At 39.9% G+C, this 23,412-nt stretch overlaps 1 protein-coding gene across 6 annotated transcripts in view; it reads left to right on the top strand.

The window, feature by feature from the left end:
* The first annotated feature begins 3,914 nt into the window (after positions 1–3,914).
* Positions 3,915–23,412, top strand: part of Arhgap29 (Rho GTPase activating protein 29) — a 64,334-nt gene continuing 44,836 nt past the window's right edge. For 2 of the 6 annotated variants that reach the window (XM_040751940.1, XM_040751938.1), the window contains exons 1-2: positions 17,318–17,443; positions 23,108–23,344. In XM_040751940.1, the coding sequence (XP_040607874.1) occupies positions 23,140–23,344 (205 nt within the window). In that variant the 5' untranslated portion in view covers positions 17,318–17,443; positions 23,108–23,139. Of the gene's footprint in view, positions 4,055–17,317; positions 17,444–23,106; positions 23,345–23,412 lie in introns of those variants that run through there. The other 4 variants (XM_040751939.1, XM_040751941.1, XM_040751943.1 and 1 more) reach the window with 4 other exon arrangements.

Raw genomic sequence — 23,412 nt, 5'->3', positions numbered from 1 at the left:
AATCTGATGCCCCCTTCTGGCATCTATGAGCATCACACACACACACAAACACACACACACAAACACACACACAAACACACACACACTTTAAATTTTTAAACATGTAAGTTCTACAAGAATGTGTATAATAACATAAAATAATGTTGTAGTCTAGTCGTAATGCTAATACCTTAATCTAACTTGAAATAAGTATATCTGGATATTCATTTAAATTTTTCTTTCATTTTATCATTCTTAGTCTGTTTCCTGTCTTCATGGCAGCGCAGAATCTGTGAATGTTTCCAGTGTCTTTCACATTCATTTCCAGCACGTGAACTGATTAATTCCTTGTTTCTCAATTACAACCATCTTGGAATCAAGATTAATAACTTGTTCGGTGAGTTTCATCCACTTTGGAATGTGGAGTCTTTGTGCTGCTTGTGGTCTGTCAGGTTTTCATGGCTCTTTCTAAATGCTCAAGTAGCGAGGTCAAGGGCAGCAGCAGTATAGGGTGCCTGTCTGTCAGGTCACCCTGCCTTTCAATTAGCTCTGCCTCTCTTCCAAGCATTTAACTGGCTTTATTGGGTATAAATAAAACTGGGAGTAGATTTAAGGTTCCCTAATATACTTGCTGTGCTTAGAACAGCACCTGACGTATTAGAAGTATTCAATAAATATTTGTGAAAGGAATATAAATTAGACAGTCCTGGTGGACAACGTTGTAGTCTCCTCAACAGACCACCACTGAAGCATGAAGAAAAGGATGAACACTGGTCCCCTGAGGGGCTGGGCTCCTGGCCCTGTCTGTCATCACATGGAACATGCACTTTATAATTAGCCTTTCACCTCAGAGCACGTGATCTCAGTAACAGACTTTACCTTAGGGATGAAGTTTTCTTGGCCATGCAATTGGCTCTGCTACTTATGACTAAGTTGAGCACAGGTGTGTGTGTTGGTATGTGTGTGTGTGTGTGTGTGTGTGTGTGTGTTTGTATGCGTGGAGGGGGAAGGGAGGGAGGGAGGATCCTAGAAAAATTTTTGTACCTGGAGCCTCAGTTCATTCCTTCAATATTTCTCAAGGAAACACTTGGTGGAGACCCAAACTGCATCTACTTAGAATAAGCACTAGTAAATGAATGTGGCCTCAAGCCTTAGCGAACAGTCTGTGCCCTTCATCTCTCTTCCCTGGCTCCAGCCACAACCCCAACCTGACACTGGCTTTGTAACCCTACCGCCTCAGTGGCTTGATTTCAGGGAGGAGGAAGATTTCAGAATGGAGCTGCTATCCTTTATCACATAAGGAATGAGCAGATTGGTGATCAGAGAGTTACCAGTGTATGCTGAAATGATAAATAGTAATATGGCTTCAAATGTCTTTTAAAAAATCCAGTAATTCCTCCGATTTCTTGTTTGTCCAAAGCCATGATCATGAGCCTTTAACCAGCAAACATTTATTGGTTTATTTTTACAGCATGATGCAGGGCATATTCTGGGATACCTCAGAGGAACTAGCTGAAATATTGGCCTTTATTATCTAGGATGTTTTTGCAAATACAGTCACCACTACCAGACATAATATTTCTTATGTTCATTTTTTGGTCAGTTAATAATGGTACTTTTATTTTTTTAGATTCATTGTTTTTATTTTATGTGTATGAATATTTTCCCTGCATGTGTGTCTGGTGCCTGCTGAGGCCAGAAGAGTATGCTGGATCTCAGAACCTAGAGATAAGGACATCTGAAAGCTGGGAACTGAATACCAGGTCCTGTTCAAGAACAGCAAGTTCTCTTAACCACTGGGCCATCTCTCCAGGCTTTGAATTTTAAACTATCTTTTGTTTCCAGAAATGTTGCCATATATCATCTATGATTAATAACGAGTGTCCTGGCCCACGGGGTCAGTCAACGGGAACTCTAGGGGAGGGAGGGAGAATGGGGGACAAGAGACGAGAGAGACAAGACAAGACAGGATTCTGATCAAGTCTCGTTTATTGAAAGTACCAACAGGGCTTAAGTAAGGCAGGTAGCAGAAGGGCGGGGGGAGGAGAAGTTCTCCTTGGCAGGGTATGTTCCAAGGACACAAGTCTGCAGCTGGGGGAGTCTGAACTACAGGCTAGGAGACAGAAGGATGGGAGAGCCTTGAAAATGTGCTGTACAGGAAGATAAGCAGACACAGAGAAATAGAAATTTAACTAAGTGTCAGTCTCTAAGAATACAGTAGGAATATCAAGGTGACTTCAATTATGCTATCCTTATTTAGGACCCTCCACAAACGCGAACATGTATCTATCATGCATTTAGGAAAAAAAAAGATTTAAGAAAAATATGAAATTGAAGGTTTTTTTTCTAAATACCCTTTTGTGCTAGTTAGGGTTGATTGTCAACATGACAGTGTCACCATTCTAGGTTCTAGAGGTGTGGGACCTGGGAGAATGGAGCCGATAAATGAGGCAGACTAAAGTCTCACGCAATAGCCAACTTCATTCAAACATCAGACAATTTATTTTTTGAGGGCTAAGAGGAGTCACATGACTAAAATACACACTCACAAGGGCAAGCCACACGTGGCAAAACACGTTTTTCCAGAGAGGCATGTAAACAAATACCAATAGCCAGTTGTAATGAATAATCTGAAGTGAAATCCCTCCTATCTGCTACACCTGGGAGAGACAAAAAAGCATAATCCAAAAACAATTCTGTGCTTTTGAAGAAACTGAGGTACTTTTTAAAATTATTTTTGAACTTTTCTCACAAGCACTCAGAAATTCTCCTCACAGTGCTCCATTCTTAGACCATGTTCTGACAGATAGGAATTAGACTCACCTGAAAGATGAGCCTCTAGCTGTACCTGTGAGATATTATCTTCCTTATCCTGACCATGGAGGGGCAGCCTGCCCACTGGAGGTCTACCATTCCCTTAGCAGGGGACCAAGGGCTGTATAAAATGGAGAAGGTGAGCTGAGGACTAGCACTCTGTCTTTGCTCTCTCCTCCTGACTGCGAATGTAAGTGGCCAGCTGTCTCAAGCCCCTGTTGCCTTGATTTCCCCGACTTGAATATTGTGAGCTGAAGTAAATCTTTTCTTAAGTTGTTTTGTTCGGAGTATTTTCTCACAGCAACAGGAAAAGAAGCCAAGACATCTTTCTTTAAATTTACTGATTTGTCAACTAATACTCAGGGAGTGTCACATCTTAGCACCAACAACAGGAAAGATATTCTTGGTGTATTAAGTGTTTAAGTTAGTTGTGCAGCACTCTGTACGTTTCCCTCCCCATATTTAAGATGACGTCTATGCTTTTTTGTTCTTATCCTCACTGACCATATGAGGCCCTATGCTCGGAACATTCGAATGATAAGTATATTGTATGATTAGAGGGATGTGTAGTTAATTAACACACATCTAATACACCTATGTAGTATCAGCTGATGTAACTGAGTAATTTAGTTTTCGGACAACTAAAAAAAGAAAAGAGTGAGAAAGTTTCAAAATGAGTCATAAATTTGGTTTTGAAAGGTTAAAGGATGGAGGAAGAGGAAAACCAACCAAACAAGTTCAAGGATAAAGTCCTGACTGGAAAGTATTCATAGTGCCCGCCTGAAAAACGGCCAGTTAAACCAGGACGGAGGAGTGGTTCCCATATGGAGCTAAGAAAGGATGACTTTTTCCTTGGTGGGTCCGAGTTGGGGCCAACCAGAACCACTGGGGTCTGGGGACCTGGATCGCTTCAAGACGCCCCCATGATGAGGAAGAGAACAAACCTTATCCAACCCGCACCTGTTTTGACCCCGCCTCTGCAGCAGTGGCCCCGCCTCCCTAGGGCGCCGGCCAATGGGCTGGGCGCCAGGAGGCGGGCCCCCGAGGGCGTGAGGCGTGAGGCGTGGGGCGCGAGGCAGGGGCGGGGCGTCGTGTCCGCGGCTGGCGCGGTCGTGGCGGTAGCTCCTGGGGCGGCGGCGGCGGCTCGACCGGGCAACCGCGGGCCGGCCGTGGGGGATGGGGGCGGCGAGCTCCAGCCGGCAGAGGGGGCGGTGGCCGTGAGCGTTGGTCTGGCGTCAGGGACGCGGGATGGAGCCCCACGGTGAGTGAGGGGAGGTGGCGCGGGCTCCCGCCGTGCTCCGGGGCTGGCCGGCGCGGACGCTTTGGGCTCTGGGGTCACGGAGGCGGCTGCGGGCAGGGCCGGTGCTCCCGGCTCGAAGTCCCCTCCACCTCCGAGAGTCGCACGGGGACGAAGAGCTGGCTCTGAGGAGCGGAGGGCCGGGGCGGGCGCTTGCGGGACGTTGCGGACCATGGTACCCGCGCGGGGGTAGGCGACGGCCGTCGGGCAGCCGCTCGCGGGAGGGATCGTCCTCGTCCCAGGTCTCGTCTGCGAGCGTCCGGTAGCCCCGGGCCCTTTCCCAGCCACCGCACGCGTCTGCCGGAGACACTGGGGCTCCGGGAGTTTCCCCATTGCTTTTCCTCCTCGGTCTCCACGTCCGTGCTCTCTGGGACTGTGTTAGGAAGTTTGGTGGCACTCACTTAACTCCCTGTGACAGATGCACAGTCTGAGGTACAGTAGCAAACACCTCCTGCTCCGTCTGCACTTTCCCTCTGGCATTTCTTGTCCCGGAGCCCGCTGTTTGTCAAACACCCCCCTCCCCCGCCTCCCTGTGATGCCCTGCCCCCCTCCCAGGCGTTTCTGTCACTTTCCTCCTCGCATTCCTTGGGCTCTGGTCACCCTTTCCCAGCTGTGGCCCTGGGGTAAACCGTGAGTTTAGCAGACTAGGAATTGATAAACTGAGATTACTGTTGCCACCAGAGGAGCCTGCCCCTGAAAGTTTTATTGCTGAGAATGTCCCAGGACTTTGTCTTTGATGGAAACCTGGAGTTTGCTTCCAGAAAACGAAGTTGCCCAAGGCATCTGGTCTTGGAGCCCTTTCGACAACACCCCGAGTTTATCTCACTGTTTTTTTTAACTACTAATCGTCTGTGGGGATCAAGGATTGAGTTTCACTCCGTGTTCTTTTGGTTCTTGAACATGTTCTGACCGTGTGTCTGTTTTTGTTTGTTTGTTTGTTTGTTTTTCCGAGACAGGGTTTCTCTGTAGCTTTGAAGCCTGTCCTGGAACTTGCTCTGTAGAGCAGACTGACCTCTAACTCATGCCTGTCTCTGCCTCCAGAGTGCTGGGATTAAAGGTTTTCTACCAGGTTGTCCGTCTTTTAAGGGGAAGGGAAATGTTATGCATTTCTTTAAAGTTTGAAGACCATAGTGGAGCTCAGCAGATTTTGTTTTATTTGCCTTTTTCTTCTCTCATTTGGGAATTTGCATTATCTTCTCATTGAATTTGGGAGAAAGGAGTCACCTCTATATGAAAAAGAATTCAGAACTAGGTAGATATGAAGGAATAGTTAAAATGAATAAGTAAACCCCAGCATGAGATTTAAGATTTAGGTCATTTTCTTCTGTGATTTCTTTAGGCAGTTTGCCAGAAATGCCTACTTAGAAATGCTTCAAGTGTGCAAGTAAGAAGTCCTGACACTTAAGCCTCATTACTAGTAGCTCTGGTCTCATGATTTTGAGAAGCTCGAGAGTGAACTTGAGTAAGGTACACCCAGATAGAAATGGTTCAAACCCCCAAATTCCCAAAATGGAACTTTGACTGGGAAGAAGAAAACACTGTTTGGCAAATATATGTTGACTGTTCCCTTTCTCTGAAAATAGAGCCTACACACAAATTTCCAGTATTCTCACATCTCCTCTCTAAAAGCTGTTTTTACAGCAACTGCTGTCAGTCCTAAGGGTTTAGTACTGTGCTGAATAAAGTTCATGCCCAGAAAGCATTGTGGAAGGATTTTTATTTTATTCTATGCCATTGATAAATTCACCATTTGCCGAGAAGCCTGGACAGGATCCCACTATGCTAGAGAGAGCCCTGTACGCCCTTTCCATTTATTGAGTAACAGTGGACCATATGGAATGTAGCCCAAGGCATAATGTTATAGGTATCCTAAAAGAAAGAAGTATGTTGACTGTCCTATGGGAAAGTAGGGGATGGTTATTTTTAGTGGAGAGAATGAAAAGATTTCTTGGAAGAAGTATTTTGTAAGAGTTTGAAGGCCTAGAGAATAAGTTTTCAGTAAACACGGAGGAAAAGGGCCCTGCTGGAGAACTGCAGGTTATCACCACCATACAGCAGGATATCAGGATTCAGTTCTGCTTAAGAGCAAGCATTCAGGGCTTATCTCCTTGCTTAGGGTTTTGTTGTTGCTACTGTTTGTTTTTAAGATTTCCCACTCACCTCCATTGTGGTCATGAGCCACATACATTTGTGGGTAAAGAAGCAAAGCAGGTTTGCAGATCATTCTGTTATAATAAAGATTTTTGTGGAAGGTTACATTTTACTGTTTCTCTTTATGACTACTGTGATAAGGAAATGAGCCACCCTGCTCAGAAAGGTAGACATTGGGTGAGACTACTTCCTTTGGTAAATTTCTTAAGATACATGTCAGTGTGTGTTCTTGATAAAGTTTTCAAATTGCAGTCTCCCTTTTTAAAGAAAGGGTGATTGACACTTTGTATGCTTTTAAAACATTTATTTTATGTGTATGTGTGTGTCTGAGTGTATGTGTTGCAGGAGTCTGTGAAGATTAGACAGGTATTGTATACCCTGTAACTAGAGTGACAGATGGTTGTGAGCTGCTATCTGGGTGCTGGGAACCAAACCCAGGTTCTCTTCAAGAGCAATAAGTTCTCCTAACTGGTGAGCCATCTCTTCAACCCACATAAAAGTATCGGGGAAGGAGAGAATAGAGTTCCAGGGACTTTCAGACATAACATTATATAGTTTTGATTATTGTTTATCTGGCAGAATATTGCTTAATGTATTTGATTTTGTGTATACCTGGCTGGCTTCCGAAGGAAAAATGGGAAGAGGAGAATACAAGGGTGTGTTTGTTGTAACTGGATTGCTGGGCAGAATCTTGAGAGATCCCAAAGTAGATCTGTTGAGTAGACTCTTTGAAAAAAAAAAAAAGAAAACAAAATATTTTTAATATGGACAACTTCAAGCATATATGAAAATATATAAATAATGTAAATAATAAGTTATAAATATAAATAAACAGTAAATACAAACAATATAAAGAGTTTCTCTATATCCAGCCTCAGCACACAGTATATCAGTTTATGACCAGCCTTTTCTCCCAGTACCAGGAATTGAACTGAAGACCTCAAATATCCTAGGGAAGTGCTTTACTACTGAACAGTTCCCCCAGATCCTTTAAGATATGTGTTTGATTTTGAGAGAATATCTTAAATTGTTGAACTTACTATCCTGCAACTGTAATATCTGGGGCAGTAGGCATGTATCACAGAGCCCGGTCAGTCTATTTATATTCCCTCTTCATTCAGTACTCCATATTATTTTCACATAAATCTTAGGCATCAGTTTGTTTTATCCATAAAATTTCAGCATATATTTCCCCCATAAAATTTCAGCATGTAGGGACCGGGTGTTGGTGGCGCACGCCTTTAATCCAAACACTGGGGGAGGCAGAGGCAGGCAGATCTCTGTGAGTTCGAGACCAGCCTGGTCTACAGAGGGAGTTCCAGGACAGCCTCCAAAACAATACAGAGAAACCCTGTCTCGGAAAAAAAACAAAAAACAAAAAAAAAAAAACCAAAAAACAAAAAATTCAGCATGTATTTCCCCAAAGAAGGATTATTTATTAAATATAACACCAACATTCTCTGTAATGCAGTCCAGTGTTTAGTCAAATTATAGCTCATTTTTTAATAGCTTGAGTCAAGGTACAGATACGGTTCATATACTGTAATTGACATATACACACTGACATACACATATAATTAATTGGTACATAATTTATGTGTAATAGAATTTATGGCTCATAAGTATACACTTTGAATTTTGACAAATGGTTTGTGCCTGTGTAGTCACTATAATAATAGAAATGTTTTTTGAATGATGTTTGCATCATTCTTTAATATTTCTAAAGTTTCATGTAAATATAATTAAGCTAACATGCATGAATTGTTTTTCTACATTTTTAACTTAGCATAATACTTTATTTTTTTAGAAGTATTTATTTTTTATGTGTATGAGTGCTTTGCTTGAATATGTATGTGTAACACCTGCATGCCTGGTGCTGTGAAGGCCAGAAGAGGGTGCCAGATTCCCTGAAACTGAATTTACGATGGAGGAAAGCCACCTTGTGAGTCCTGTGAACCCAACCCAGTCCCTTACTAGAGCAACAAGTGCTCTTAACCATGGTGCTGTCTCTCCAACCTTTACCAGATGCTTTTAAGCGTCATCGATGAGTTCTTGCTATGTCATGGGCATTTTTTGTTAGGGGTGATATTCCATTTTAAGACTGTACCCCACTTATCTGTTGAGGGATATTGTGGCTGTTTGCAGTTTCTGAATACCTTGAACATTTTTGTGAACACGATTTGGAGTGAATGTATGTTTTCATTTCTTGTGGGTATGTGAATGAGGAGGTTTCGGTGCATGAGGAGCCGCCAGATTGTTTCCTCCAACCTTGTGCCTTGTGTGGTGATACTGTACTGCAGTTACTGTTGCTCTGCATCCTCAGCAGCATGTCAGACTCTGGTTTAGCTGAAATGAAAATTTTTTGTGATTATCAGTGTCTCAGTTTAGTTGAAATTTGCATCTTCCTGGTACTGAACACTATTCCAAGTGCATATTTCCAAGCTGTGTATCTACTGTAAAGTATTCAGTCATTACTTATTGAGTTTATTAATTTGTAAAAGTTCTTGACATAATTTAGATGCCAACTCTCGTCAAATTTGTTTTTTCAATTTTACCTTGTGTTTCATATTTTAACAGAATATTTTAAAAAGTTAATTTTCATCCAGTTTGCAATATTTTCTTTTGGAGTCTGTCAGAGAAATAATTTCCTGTGTTTTTGTCTATAGTTTCAAAAACTATCCTGGAATTTTGGGGCACAGATGGTAAATATTCTAGGCCACACTGACTGCTGAATGCTTTTTCTATGGCTGGAAAGAAATTATATACACTATATAAACATGGTTGTAATCCTAAAAAAACTTTACTTTTAAAAATAGGCACCTGCTTTCTAGTTCCCTAAATTTGAAGAATTGGTGTTTAGATTTTATGTTCCAGTCTGTGGAACCTGTCAAGTAAATTGGTATTGTGAATTAAGGGTCGATACTTGTTTTCATCGCATATGGTTATCAATTATTTATTGAAAGATTACTTTTTCTTCTGTGAAAAACATCATTTGACCTATATATTTGGTTTTATTTTTGTACTGTATTTTATTGCTGTATGTTGTCAATATATTAGAAATTATATTATCTTGATGCAGCTGAACAGTAAATCTTAAAGTGAAGCAGTCTTAAGTTCTTCAATTAAAAGAATTTTTGTTGTTTCATATATGTAACTTTTTTTTTTTTTTTTTTTTTTTTTTGGTTTTTCGAGACAGGGTTTCTCTGTATTGTCTTGGAAGCTGTCCTGGAACTTGCTTTGTAGACCAGGCTGGCCTCGAATTCATAGAGATCCACCCGTCTCTGCCTCCCGAGTGCTGGGATTAAAGGCGTGTGCCACCAACGCCCGGCCCATATATGTAACATTTTAATATAAAATTTAAGTTCAGGTTGGGTGTAGTGCCACACACCTTTAATCCCAGCACTTGAGAGGCAGAGGCAGGCAGAGCTCTGTCACTTGAGACCAATCTGGTCTACAGAGTGAGTTCTAGGACACTAAAAACTACATAGTGAGACCCTGTCTTTGGGGCGCATAGGGGGAGTGGGGGGAGGGTGCTGAGAGTGTTCACGTTATTCCTTGAAACTATAATTTGAGTAGAATGGCCATGAGTTCAAGACCAGCCTGGGTGAATGCTAGATTTTCTAGCTTCATTTCTGTTGCTCTAATAAAATACCCTGACTAAACACAACTTAGAGGAAAGGGTTTATTTATCTCACTTAAAATTCCAAGTTACAGTCCCTCATTGAGGGGAAATTAAGGCAGTTACTACTCACACACATCCACAGTCAAGAGCAGAGATATGGATGGATCACTTGCTTGCTTCTGCTTGCCACTCTGGCTTCCCTCTGTCCTGTGTAGTTCAGGATCCCCTGCCCACAAAATGGTGCTGCCTGCAGTGGGCTGGGTGTCCCCAGAACACTTAACTGAGAGGTCCACAGATCGACCCGATAGAGATTGATTACTAGAGACTCTTCCCAGATGATTCTAAGCTATAGCAAGTTGATGGGGGTTTGTTTTTGTTTGTTGGTTGGTTTTTCGAGACAGGGTTTCTCTGTGTAGCCCTTGGTGCCCTGGAGCTCTCTTTGTAGATCAGGCTATCCTCGAACTCACAAAGATCCACTTGCCTCTGCCTCCCAAGTGCTGGAAGTAAAGGCATGCGCCACCACCACGCTTCTGCAAGTTGATGTTTTAAATTTGACTAGCATTAGACTACAGTAGGAGAGCCTCTTTTTAAATTTTTTTTTAAATACTGAGTCTTGTGAAAGTTTAGCCAACTATTTGATTTCTTGCAGTAGTGGGTTTTTTTTTTAAGATTTATTTTTATTTTAAATTATTTGTATGTGTGTTGTTTGTGTACATATGTTTGGTGCTTGTGGAGGCCAGAGAATATCAGGTCTCCTGGAGCTGGAGTTAGAAGCAGTTGTTAAACTACCACCAGATGTTGGTGCTGGGAACCAAACTCAGTTTGTCTGCAAAAACAGGACAAGTCTCTTTCTTCACCACTGTGCCATCGGCTCTCCAGTCCAGCAGTGGAGTGTCATTATTACCAGTTTAGGACAAGTTTTGTTAAGCTTATCTCTGAAATGTCTTTTTTGATGATACTGTAAATGGCATTCAGGTTTTTAAATTTTCATTATTCAACTGTTGGCTTATAAAGTTGATTGTGATGTATTTATTAACTTGTGTTTTGATCTTGTTCTATTAAATGTAGTAGCTAATAAATTCTTAAGATTTTTTTTATGTTCCTTTTAGGTACACAAATTTGTCATCTCTGAGTGAAGTGGTTTACTTTTCTTTTAATCTGAATGCATTTTAGTTTTTACTGTACTGCTTTAAACTTTGATTAACAACAGTATTCTCACCATTACTGTAATGGTAGCTGCAGGCATTTTATGAAATATCTTATCAGGTTGAAGAAAGTCCCCTCTAGTTTTACTTTGCTGACTTTTTAATGATCATGAATGGGTAAAGTATTCTTGCTTTTTTTGCATCTTTTGAAATGGTCACACGAGTTCTTCCAATGAAGGTTAAATTTTTAGCTATGATATTGTTAAAGTTTATGAATAAATACTGTGTTTAATGAATTTGATCTGTAATTTTTTGTGGTACTATTGTTTGTTTGTTTGTTTTTGTTTTTTGGTTTGGTTTTTTGAGTCAGGGTTTCTCTGCATAGCTTTGGAGCCTGACCTGGAACTGGCTTTGTAGACCAAGCTGGGCTCGAACTCACAGAGATGCACCTGCTCTACCTCCCTAGTGCTGGGATTAAAGACGTGCACCACCACTGCCCAGCTCATTGTTTGGTTTTAATATCAGGAGAATCCTGCCTCAAAAAGATTTGGGAAGATCCTTACTTTTGTAAGCGTTTGCATATATTATTTTCTTCTGGTTCAAGGAATTTTGTTGTTGTTTTTATTTGTTTATTTTTTGTTTTTTGTTTTTTTTTTTTTGAGACAGGGTTTCTCTGTATTGTTTTGGAGGCTGTCCTGGAACTCGCTTGGTAGACCAGGCTTGGTCTCGAACTCACAGAGATCCACCTGCCTCTGCCTCCCCAGTGCTGGGATTAAAGGCATGCACCACCAACGCCCAGCTCAAAGAATTTTTTAATCAGTAAAACCCAGTAGATTTATAGTTTTTGTTACAGGAAGTTTTAAATTATAAATTCAGGTTTTTAAACATGTATAAGACTACTTCGATTTTCTGTTTCTTTTTTAGGCTTCTTTGAAGTTGTTCAATTTAAAGTTGCTATAAAATTCTTTGTAGTCCTTTAATATCTGTTGGGTCTGTAATAATGTTCCTTCTGCCATTTTGGGGTTTAGTTTTCTGTAAAAAGTCTGTCTTATCAAATTTGTTAATATTGTTTTTCAGATCCTCTATTGCGCTAAAGATTTTATGGTTTTATTGTATAGATAACTGAGAGAGAGTGCTAGAATTTTAACATTGCTGTAAGTTTAGTTAAATGTATCTTTAGTTAAAGTCTCATGTGTCCTAGAGTTTATTATAGGTATATATCCCTTTACAGCTTTATGATGAAATGGTTTTTTTATTATTATTTAATTACCATTAAATAGTGCATTTTATGTTTGGTAGAATTCCTTGTCTGTTGTCATAAGAATCACTTCTGCTTTGTTGTAATTAGTATTTGGATGTTGTCTCTTTCTGTTTTTTGTCTTTCAATATATATGTCTTTATATTTCAGATCTGTTGTTGGCAGTATATAGTTAGATCTTGTTACTTTACTTAATTTGAGAATCTGGCTCACCTCACCCCAGCTATTTTCCTTTAGTTAAATCTTCCATGGTCTCATCCATGCCAGGCAAGTACTTTGCTTGTAAGCTATGCTTCTAGCCCACATTTTGCTTTCCTTGGGATAATATTTAATGTTGTTTTTAATTGATGCTTTTTATTTGTCCCATCTGTTATGGTTTCTTTTCTTCTCTTTCTTTTGGATTAAGTTTTTAAAATTCTGCTTATAAGAACTATTAGCTTATTAGTTATACTTCTGGAGTTTTTAATACACACTTTAAATTTACACCTTCAAATAACACTGTTATTTGATATATAAGACGTATTGTCAATTTTAATTTCCCTTCTTTACATCATTTTACTTCTTCATTCATTGTAAATGCTACAACATATTATTAAGTTTTAAACAATAGCTTTTTAAAAATGTGCTTATTGCTGGGCAGGCAAGTGCCTTTAATCCCAGCACTCATGAAGCAGAGGCAGGAGGATCTCTTTGAGTTTGAGGTCAGTCTGGGTCTACAGAGTGAGTTCCAGAACAGCCAGGGCTACACAGAGAGACCCTGTCTTGAAAACCAAAACAAACAAACAAACAAACAAACAAAATGTCCTTGTTTTGAAGTTTCATTAGGGCGGAGTTAGATGAACTAAAAGGCATGCATGCATGGCCTTCTAGATCTCCCTTTGAGTTTTCAGTAGGTCATTCTCTTCTCTAGACAATAAAGAGACTCAGTATGCCAGCTCTCCTGAAGTTCTTAGCACCTTTGTGGAATTTTGTCCTGAGAGGGCAGCTTGGTATTCAGAGAGAACTAAGGAATCCCCTATGCAGGCCAGAGAGTCCTCCTTCCTATTTCTCCACACGGGAACTAGGATGGTACTCCTCTCAGTTTAGCAAGAGAGCCTTATTCTGCTGGGCTTCTCCTTTCATTTGCTAAGGTCTAGAATGTGCCATGAAGGCCTAAGTTAGGAGATTGTTCTGTTTACCCCATTATAAATTAGCAGATGGTAGAGTCTACTTCATTCAAAGTTCAGACATTGTAGAATTTCTTTTATTGGTTTGTGATTCCATCTCTCAAAAACTACCCTTGCTCTGTGTAGTGTGCCCCCCACACACACACACTTCTAGTTGTTTACTACAGTGAATGGACTAATTTGTTGATCTTTATTCTTGTACTTTATCTTTTGAGGATTTCTTTTCCTGTGAATAGTGTCTCACTGTGCAGATCAAGCTGACCTTGAACTCACAGAACAACCTGCGTGCACTACTACCCCTGGCCCTCTTTTAAGGCTTTTTAATCTAGACATTTTTCTTCATATCTGTTTTCTTGTAACTTTTGTTGAAGAAACTGAGTTGACTCAGTCCAGGTTTTGCTGAGGGCATACCATGATATAATTTTTCTGTTTTACATCTTATGAAGTGTAAGTATAGAGCAATTGGATCTAGAGTAAGGGATAGTGACCTTTGGAGGCTAGCTAACTGTTCGAGTGGGCTGTTCTATGCTTGAAGGTATTTAGCATGTCCATGGCCTTCACCCACTAGATGTCAGTAGAACCCCTTCCTCAGTTGTGATGACCAAAAATAAAAATGTCTCCAGATGTCAAGTGCTTTTAAGGGCCATACTCCGTCCTGAAAAATAGAGGCTGCCTAAAGTACACGACCTACATCAGGAATGTGGAAACATCTGCTTAACAAAACTAGCACTTGGGTGATATCACCATTTTAGATAGGAATATAATTATTCATCATGGTACCCTAGACATTCTGAAGAGAATGTCTAAAAAAAATTAGAAATTTGTAAGTTGATGCTTCACAGGGGGTGATTCACAGACAACTAAAGAGAGTGAATTACCATTTGAGAAGAGAAAAATGCTAGAAACAATCATAACAGAGAATGGTAGAAACACAAGAAATTTGTTTTCCAATTATAGGTTGCTTACAGAATGTTTTTCTGCAGCTTGTTGAACAATTTGAAATGTTAAATTTCTGCGGTAGATCCAAAAATGGCTTTTACTTTTGAGAGGTGGGTTTTATAATTTTATTATAAACCAATAATTTTATGTAGAAAAGTATCATTTCAGTATTGTGCTTTTTATGCTTAAACTTATTTGTGTAGCATAAAGTTGCTTTAAAATGTAAACCAGGGTACGGGGCAGTGGTGAAATATGCCTTTAAACCCAGCACTCAAGAGACAGAGACAGGTGGATGATCTTTGTGAGTTTAAGGCCAGTCTGGTCTACAGAGCAAGTTCCAGGACAAGCTCCAAAGCTACACAGAGAAACCCTGTCTCAAAAACAAACAAAAACAAAACAAAACAAAAAAAAAAACACCAAAAAACAAAAATGTAGACCAGGAAAGATTTATAAGATAATCCTTTTAACTTAAAAATTAGCTTTTTTAAAATGAGTATTTGCAAATATCCTTTGGTGAAGAATGGTAGCTAATATATGTTAGACAATTGAAGGATTAAGATAGTAAGGTATCAGAATTTTCCATGAACCCTATATGTAACCATCTGATATTCATTGATTTCTTCTGTCCATTCTTCTGTGGACAGTAGTTAGCTGTTTGGATAAAAGTAGGGATAGTTAGAGTCAGAACTACTGTAGAAAATTAGAAAATGTAAACAACCACTCAGGTCACATAGAGCCACATACTTCTCTTTTTGTGGGTTTTCACGACAGGGTTTCTCTATGTAGCCCTGGCTGTCCTGAAACTCACTCTGTAGACCAGGCTGACCATGAACTCACAGAGATCCTCTGCCTCTGCCTCCAGAGAGCTGGGATTAAAGGCATGCACTACCACCCAGCTGGAATTCTACTTTGAAAACACATACTTTCTTCTCTTGATATCCTTGGTCTTGAGATTCCTTTCCTCTCCTGTTGGTACCCTTCAGTTTTGAGTGGCCTGTGGCCTGTGGCTCCATGAGTTGTTCATGCTGCATTATTCTTCTCCAGTGATGTTTACGGGAATTTATGTGTCTTAGATATTATTACTGCATTCAATTTTGATACAGTTAAATTTGGAGCTTTTGAGTACATTTTAAAAAATTAAATATGAAAAACAAAAACAAAAAGCTGTGGCACTAAATGACCATGGAGTGCCTCTGTTCTCAACTTGTCTTTGCTAGGTAACAACTCAAAGTCTGCATTGACTTCACCCCCCCCCCACTCTAGGCATCCTTCCTCTCTAGCTGTTAAAGAGTCAAGCAGTAAGTAGTGTTTCTATTCTAGATTCCTTACCTCCAATTCTATCATAGTTTTTCATTCCCTCTCGTCTTTTCCTCACCCTTCCTTCCACAGTTGCTGTCTTTCTCACTCCTTACACTTCTCCTGTCTCTCTCCTGACTCCTTGTGCCCCTTTCTCTCTACCAGATACTTGTTCATCTTATTGTTCAATGACAAAATCAGGTGCATTTTAATCAGAACACAGTCTTTTTTGTGGGTTGCAGCGGAGGTGAGCGGTGGGAAGTCAGTGAGATGTGCTCTTATGTAGCCTCGACCGGCCTGGAACTCAGGTAGCAGAGACTGGCTTTGGACTCTGCATCCACCTGCCTTTATCTCCTAAATGCTAGGATTACAGGAGTGTGCCACCAAGCTCAGCTCAGACTTCTTAGTGGAATGGCAGATAAGCACAAAGAGAATTGAATATATTTTAAAACAAATTTAGAGGGTATTTGGGTAGTGAAAGGACTTCCTAACATCTCCTCCCCAAACATGTGCTTTTAACTATAATTGCTCCATCCTAGCTCCCTTTATTCTTGAGGACACCTTTCCTCTTAGCTTGCTTTAAAGATTCAGATCATCACTTTGCATGCTGAAAGGCTTGAGTACATTTTTTCCCCAATGCAACTAGAAGGTAGTTTGGTTTTGAGGTTTCTGAATGCTTGTGGCATAAACTTGGTAGTGTTGCAGGTAAAAGGAGATACATTTGTGTGGATCTTAAAAATTTAGTGTGGATCTAAAGCAGCCAGTCAATTCCATCTTTTTCCCCAAGTTACACCAAAGGGACTGTGTTTCTTGTAATAATTGGAAGACAGTAAGTGTCTCTTTTCCGGAAGTTTCTCTTGTCTCAGTGCCTCACTTGTTTGCCGTATGGCATTCCCCTCTTATTTTCTGGTCTCCTTGGGTCCCTCTCTTTTCTTCCTTGTGCCTTTGCTTGTTTCTCCTCTGGCTTTTGTTGCTTTTAAGTCTACACCCATGGTTTCTTTCCACCTCTCCTCATGCTGCCCTCCATCCTTTTTCTCCCATATGTGGTCATTTCTCTACGTCCCCACTATTCCCACAGGTACCCTCTCATGTTTTCCTCTCTGTGGCGAACTCAAGAGCCCTTATATTCTGGGGACCCTGCTGTATTGCTTTGGGGTTTTTGAGACAGATTTCTCTGTATAACACACAGAGTTTCTCTCAGTATCAGTCCTGAAACGCGTTCTGTAGACCAGGCTGGCCTCAAACTCTGCCTCCCAAGTACTGGGATGAAAGGTGTGAGCCACCACGGCTCTCCAGTTTGTAGTTCATTCCTTTTAACAGGCTAGACTGTGTTACTCATTACCTGTGAGCCTTCGTCTCCCGCTTTTATCACTTGGGGTTTGACGATGGAGGATGAGAGTGGTCCAGGAAATACAGATTCATCATCCAAGAACGTTCTCAGGCAAATCCAGTTCTCAGGTGACTTTTCCTAAGCACTGTCTCTTATGAGGAGATCCTGTCAGGTCAAAAACTTCTCACCCTGGGCTCCTCTGCCTGCTGTGTACGCTGGCCCCGCCCCCGGCGCGTGTAAGCCAATGGGCTGGGCTCCAGGGGTTGGGCTGAGGCGGGATGAGGGTGGGGCCAGGGCGGAGCACCACTTCTGCAGCTGCTTGGCTGCAGTGTTGCCTCAGCCCGGCATGGGGGATGGAGGCAGCAAGTTTCAGTTCTAGGCGGCCGCCGCAAGGCCGTGAGAAATCGTCCGGAGTCGGCGCGGGGGATACAGGATGGAGCCCCGGGGTGAGTGAGGGGCGGTGGTGCTCGTTCCCTTTGAGGCTGCTGGGTTGGGGTTCCTATGAGTTGTTGTCTAGTCTGGGTTCGAATATTTGAGTTCGGACCTGGACCGTGAGCACCGACCTGCGGGCGTGAGCAGCCGGGGTTCCAAGTAAAGGCGCAGTTAGCGTATTTTTCCCTTCCCAAGTACTAAAACTTCACACCTTGTAAATCCTTTAACTCTCGGGACAGGTCCATTACCCTTCAACTCATTTTACACACAGGGAAGGTAAGGTTAAAAGCTGTCGTAACAGAGTGGTGGTTGACAGTATCAAGGCTTAAAACTAGGCGCCCTTGCCCCAGAATCCCTGCTCTTGTGCAGTCTGCTCCCGCCAACGCTCCTGCAATTCTCACTCCAGTTGGGTGCTTAGTTCCAAGTATTTTATGCGTCCCATCGTGCATATTGCTCTCATCTGTTTTGTGTTTAGAGGGGGTTTTTCTTTTTGAGCGCTCCCCAATGTCGTGGTGTATTCTAATTCTGCTTTGGATATGTTTGGAGGTTTGGTGGCTTTAATTTTAAAGCGTTTTAGGGGGTGCATGCTCAGAATTGAGGATTTTGAAGGCGGAATTCTAGTGGCTCATGACAGTTTGTGCTTATCAGTTTTTCTCCCTTGAAAGAATTCACCAAACACGTTTTTGGAGAACAGGACGTCACCTGCTAAGACTTTTGACTCTGTGCCTGTATCTCTTGTCTGTTGTGTCCTTTGTCTGTCGCTATCAATGTTTACCGTCCCTTTCGTTTCTCTATTATTTCCTCTGTCTTTAAGTTAGGGATGGGGAACGTACGCTTTGGTGTTGAGTAGTTTTGGCTGGTCAGAAGTGAGTCTTCCCTGCCAGGAATGCTAAACATTCTGGAGGCATGGGAGGCAGGGCAGCTTTTTTTTTTTAAATTCCTCCCCATATTCTCCCACCCCCCACCTTTTTAAAATTCTTATTTTTTTAATTATGCTGGCTTCAAACTGCACAATAATGAAATGTATATGTTATATGTCTTCAGAAATTATTAAGGGTAAAGCTGTTTCTGACACGTTCCTATTCCGTTTTTTGTAGCATGCTTTTAAAGTATAATTAAAGACCTTTAGACTTGACTCCTGTGGGGTTTTTTTTTTCAATGTCTTTGAATAGATTCTCACAAACTCAGAAGTTATGGTGAAATAGCAGATTTCTGAAGTTTGAGTAGTAAGAACTATATAGATATTTGGGGCAGTCTTACATTACAGTTAGCTCTCTGTTCTATCATATACATTATGGAGTGTGTGAGGGCATTTTGATTGACATGGACTGCTGAAGTTGTGTAAGAGTCACCATTTGGGAGTTTAGGAGATTTGCGTGCACATTTTTTTCCCTAATGGTTGGTTGGACCCAGGTCTGCTTGACAGGCAGAGCGTTCCCACTGTGTCTGAATCTCTATTTGTCATGCACATATGATGTAGAGCTTAGAGTATACAAAGTAGGTTTTGTATATTCATTTTCTACTTGCTATAAAATTCTTTCAGACATAGATAATGCAGTTTCTAATGTTTATGGCTTGGAGTTGGAAGAGATGAGGATCCGCTTCACAAGTATTTCGTTCAGTAGTCTGTGTGCACACAGTTCAAACTTCACTTGGAAGCATTTACTAGGTTTCCATGAAATCAGTTAAGCTTTTGGAATTGTTTCTAGTCCTATATCTCTTGTTTACAGTCTATAGACTTACGAAGCCACAGCTTGTTTATTACTTACTTAAATATGCTTAAGAACAATTTCCCACAATAAAGTACTCTAGTAATAATAGAATAATAGCTCACAATTACTGACTCTTCATGCCATGCACTGTGCTAAGTACTTTTCATGTATTACTATCTAATTTAATTAAATTACCAGTTGCAATCTGTTATTAACTATACCTTATATTACCACTAACCAGAGAATATTCATTTGGCGCATGGGAAAGTAGTATATAGGATCTTGCAAAGTGTATATTTTCCAGACTTTCTCATTGTCTTAGTTTAATTATGAAAGTGTGATTTTAATTTTAGATGTCTTTTCAATTGTAATGTTGCCCCTTTTAAAGTTTTAAACGCAAGAAAAATTATAAAAACTTTCTAAAAATAGTACATTTAGTGTAATGCATATTTCAGGCCCCCTATGTGTGTTTGATTGTGTGTTAACAGATTTTCTAAGTCTGGTCTAAAACTTAGAAGCCTTTTTGAAAGAGGGTTTACAACTTTGAGTTGCTAATTTGACACAAATTGTTCTGTTCTTTTTACTCATGAATCGTTTTTTAAACTTGTTACGTCTTTTAATTCTTTAAGTCTTTATTAGTGACTGTGACTAATTGTCTAGTTTACTAAATTTAAAGGCTCTATAAATAAATAGAAAGACTTTATTATGTAAACTGCAAAGATGATAAAAGTTTGGTAGGCAGTAGCCTTCTCAGTGATGCATAAAAGATCTGCCCAAACAATTTACTTGAGTGTTATTTTATGTATTCTTGTTAGTTGAAACAAGATACTTTCACATTAGTAACCAAAAATTGTCCTGGGTTCATTTTGGAAATTATACACTTAAGGAATAATTTGAGATTTAAAGCTAGTTTAAGTATTAAAAAGTATATGCATAAGTAATGTGAAATTGATAAAAGGCATTGAGTAAAGAAATCTTTAAAACTATTAAAAAGTAATGAGGCATCCTATTTACATAATCAGAAAAAGTAATAATAGAAATGGAACTTTCGAGCCTTTAATCCCAGCACTCAGGAGGCAGAGGCAGGTGGATCTCTGTGAGTTCAAGGACAGCTTGTTCTGCAGTACAAGCTCCAGGACAGCCAGGGCTACACAGAGAAACCCTGTCTTGGAAAAACAAAACGAAATAAAAGAAATACAACTTTGATTTTTGTTTTATTTAATCTTGTTCCTTAATATAATTTCATATGCTTCTTTTTGAGAATACTTTAGGGATAGAATTTTAAGTGATTTTTCCCTTATATTATAACATAGTTAATTTCCTGTAGAGTTGTTACAGTAAGCTTATAAGCCTATTCATTACTATTCTTGCTAATTCTTTCATCTTGCAGATAGTTCAAAATAAGCCATCCCTAATAGGCTTACTGTGGTATGAACAAAGAATATGAAGTTAGCAAACAGTTATGGTCTCACTTGTAGACTAGACAAGGAATCATTGGATAAGGCATCTATTTGAACTATAGTAAATATAAGGTAAAGATTTCAGATACTGTAGGAGGACTACGGGAGAGTCTGCTTGGTATGGTGGTGGTGATAAAGGGTGCCAGTACTATAGGAAGATTTCTTTTGACAGTGATTTTTTTGAGCTGACAGAGAAAGTAAACCAAGGAGGAAGGAATGTCTAGGCAAATAAAACCTCAGAACCCTCAGCTAAAAAGATGAACTAGGGTTGAACTAGAGATAGCTCAGGGCCTAAGAGAACAAACTTCTCTTGTAGAAGAACTAAGTTTGGTTTCCAGTAGCCATGTCAGGCAGCATTGCCTGTAACTTCTGCTCCATGGGAATCTAGGCCTACTTGGGTATCTATACTCATATATACGTGTGTATGTATGTATGTATACATGCATGTATGTATGCACGCACACACACATACACATAACTGAAAGTAAATACTAATAAAAGTAAATAAAACATGAAATAGAATAAGAATATATAAACATATCACATGGGACTTAGAATATGTGTTTCTCGAAACAAATGCATTTGTATATCCACTATATACAAAACGATGTACTCAATGTGTGTGTACTAGTTGTACTTCATGTTGTGGGTTATAGTAAACAAACTGAAAATGAAAAGGGTGTGTGTGGCGAGATGTGAGTCCAGATGATTTTGCAGAGGCAGGTGGGAGCCAGCTGTCATTTTGAGCCTCATAGACCATGGCATTTACCTGTCATTTTGAAAGTATTGAGCAAAGAAGGAAATCTAAGAGTCATGTGTTTTAGCGGTTCATGTATCAGAAATGGAAGTAGAAAAATCCTTAGGAAATTAGTATAGTAGCTTAATAAGAAATAATGGTAGGTCATAAGTGTAGTAGCAGTAAGTAAGAGTGGGTAGATAGGGAATTGTAATTGGGAATTAACAAAAATCTATTATGCTGATGTGGTGTGAAAAACAATTTATCTTACATATAACAAAGATTATTACATGAAACTTTCTTCTGTTTATTACATGGGGATTCTCAGTTCTATCATTCTGGAAGTATCCAAATACAGCATTTTTGGAAAACTTTTTAATGATGTTTGAAATAATTTAATTCCTTTTTTTTTAATGAGACAGGGTCTCTCTACATAGTCTTGGCTATATTGTCCAGGCTGGCCTTGATCTCACAGAGATCTTCCTGCCTTTTCCTCAGGAGTGCTGGGATTAAAGGCTCCACCACCACCCAGCCTTCTCTCATCTCTGTTGTTTCCTTTGTGATTTCAAGTCCTTTATTAGGACTTTCAATTCTGGAACAATTGTATCAAAAAACAAAACATTTTGAGTTCCAATAGATTGGGATTAGATGTCTTAACAGAAAGCCCTTTTTGTTTTGCGATCTCTTCATATAAGCCTGTAAGTTAATTGTATATGTTACACATATGGAATTACATATTTGGTGTAAATTTTTTTCTTATACCAAATATTGCCCCTTTACTATATCATCCTGAAATTACAAAAAAATTAATTTCATAATCACAAATTTATTTGCCATGTCATGGTATGTAAGATTACTGGACATTCATTCTTTGAGCTTCTTTCAACAAAGAAATATTCTTGACAAGTTTTGATAAGCTAGCTAGATACATGTGCATGTATATGCATTCTCAGAAAATTACTCTAATTGAGCAAGTGTGCTGACTGGACACTTGTGTATCGTTCTCTAATCTGACTCTGATAGTAATCTCTGGTGCAGGTGTGGTCTGTATCTTCTCCATAAGTAGGCATAGCACAGTGAAGAAATGATTTAACAGCTTGTGAGGTCATACAGTAAGTGGGAGATGAAGATTTGAGAAGCATTTCTCTCAAAATATATTTCATCTTTAATTTTGAAGACAAGTCTGCAAAGAGAAAATATGACCTTCTACTAAGTGATGTTTCAGAAGTATCTTTACAATTAAAAAAAAAAAAAACACCGTATCTTAAGAATTAAAGCCTGGGGCTGGAGAGATGGCTCAGCAGTTAAGAGCACTAGCTACTCTTCCAAAGGACACAAGTTCAATGCCCAGCACCTTTATGGCAGCTCACAACTGTCTGTAACTCCAGCTCCAGGGGATCTGGAACCTTAACACAGACATACATGCAGACAAAATATCAATACACATAAAATAAAAATAAATTATTTTTTAAAAGAATTAAAACCAAGTAATTATGAGCACAAATTTCGGCATTAAGGCCTATCTAGGTTTTAACTTCAGTTATCAGTTGAGAATACATATGCATTTTAGCCTCTAAACCTCAGTTGCAGTGTGAAATGAAAAGAAAGGTTGCTTGCACATCCTAGGGTTTGCTTATCATAGTGGTCAGAATTGTAGATGTTAAGACTAGAATGCTGAGTTGGGGGTGTGGGCTGTTTGTGAAACCTAGTATGATGTTTCCTGGCTGATACAGTATTTTTCTCCTCTCTTTTGTTTTTTGTCCCCTTAAGGATTTCAGTTTTTCTGACTGGTAAATGAGAGGATGATTGCTCACAAACAGAAAAAGGCAAAGAAAAAACGTGTTTGGGCATCAGGCCAACTCTCTGCTGCTATTGCAACTTCTGAAATGGGGCTCAAGTCCGTAAGTTCCAACTCCATTTTTGATCCGGAATACATCAAGGAACTGGTGAATGATATCAGGAAGTTCTCCCATATGTTACTATATTTGAAAGAAGCTATTCTTTCAGGTTTGTCAACTGTTTTCTCAGTATTCTTACGGGCTAGTTTGTTAAAAAAAAAAAGTGCCAGCCTAGTC

This window comes from Mesocricetus auratus, unplaced genomic scaffold (assembly GCF_017639785.1).
Source record: "Mesocricetus auratus isolate SY011 unplaced genomic scaffold, BCM_Maur_2.0 Super-Scaffold_100009, whole genome shotgun sequence".
In the NCBI taxonomy this organism is placed as follows: domain Eukaryota; kingdom Metazoa; phylum Chordata; class Mammalia; order Rodentia; family Cricetidae; genus Mesocricetus; species Mesocricetus auratus.
This window is presented reverse-complemented; position numbering and strand designations above follow the sequence as displayed.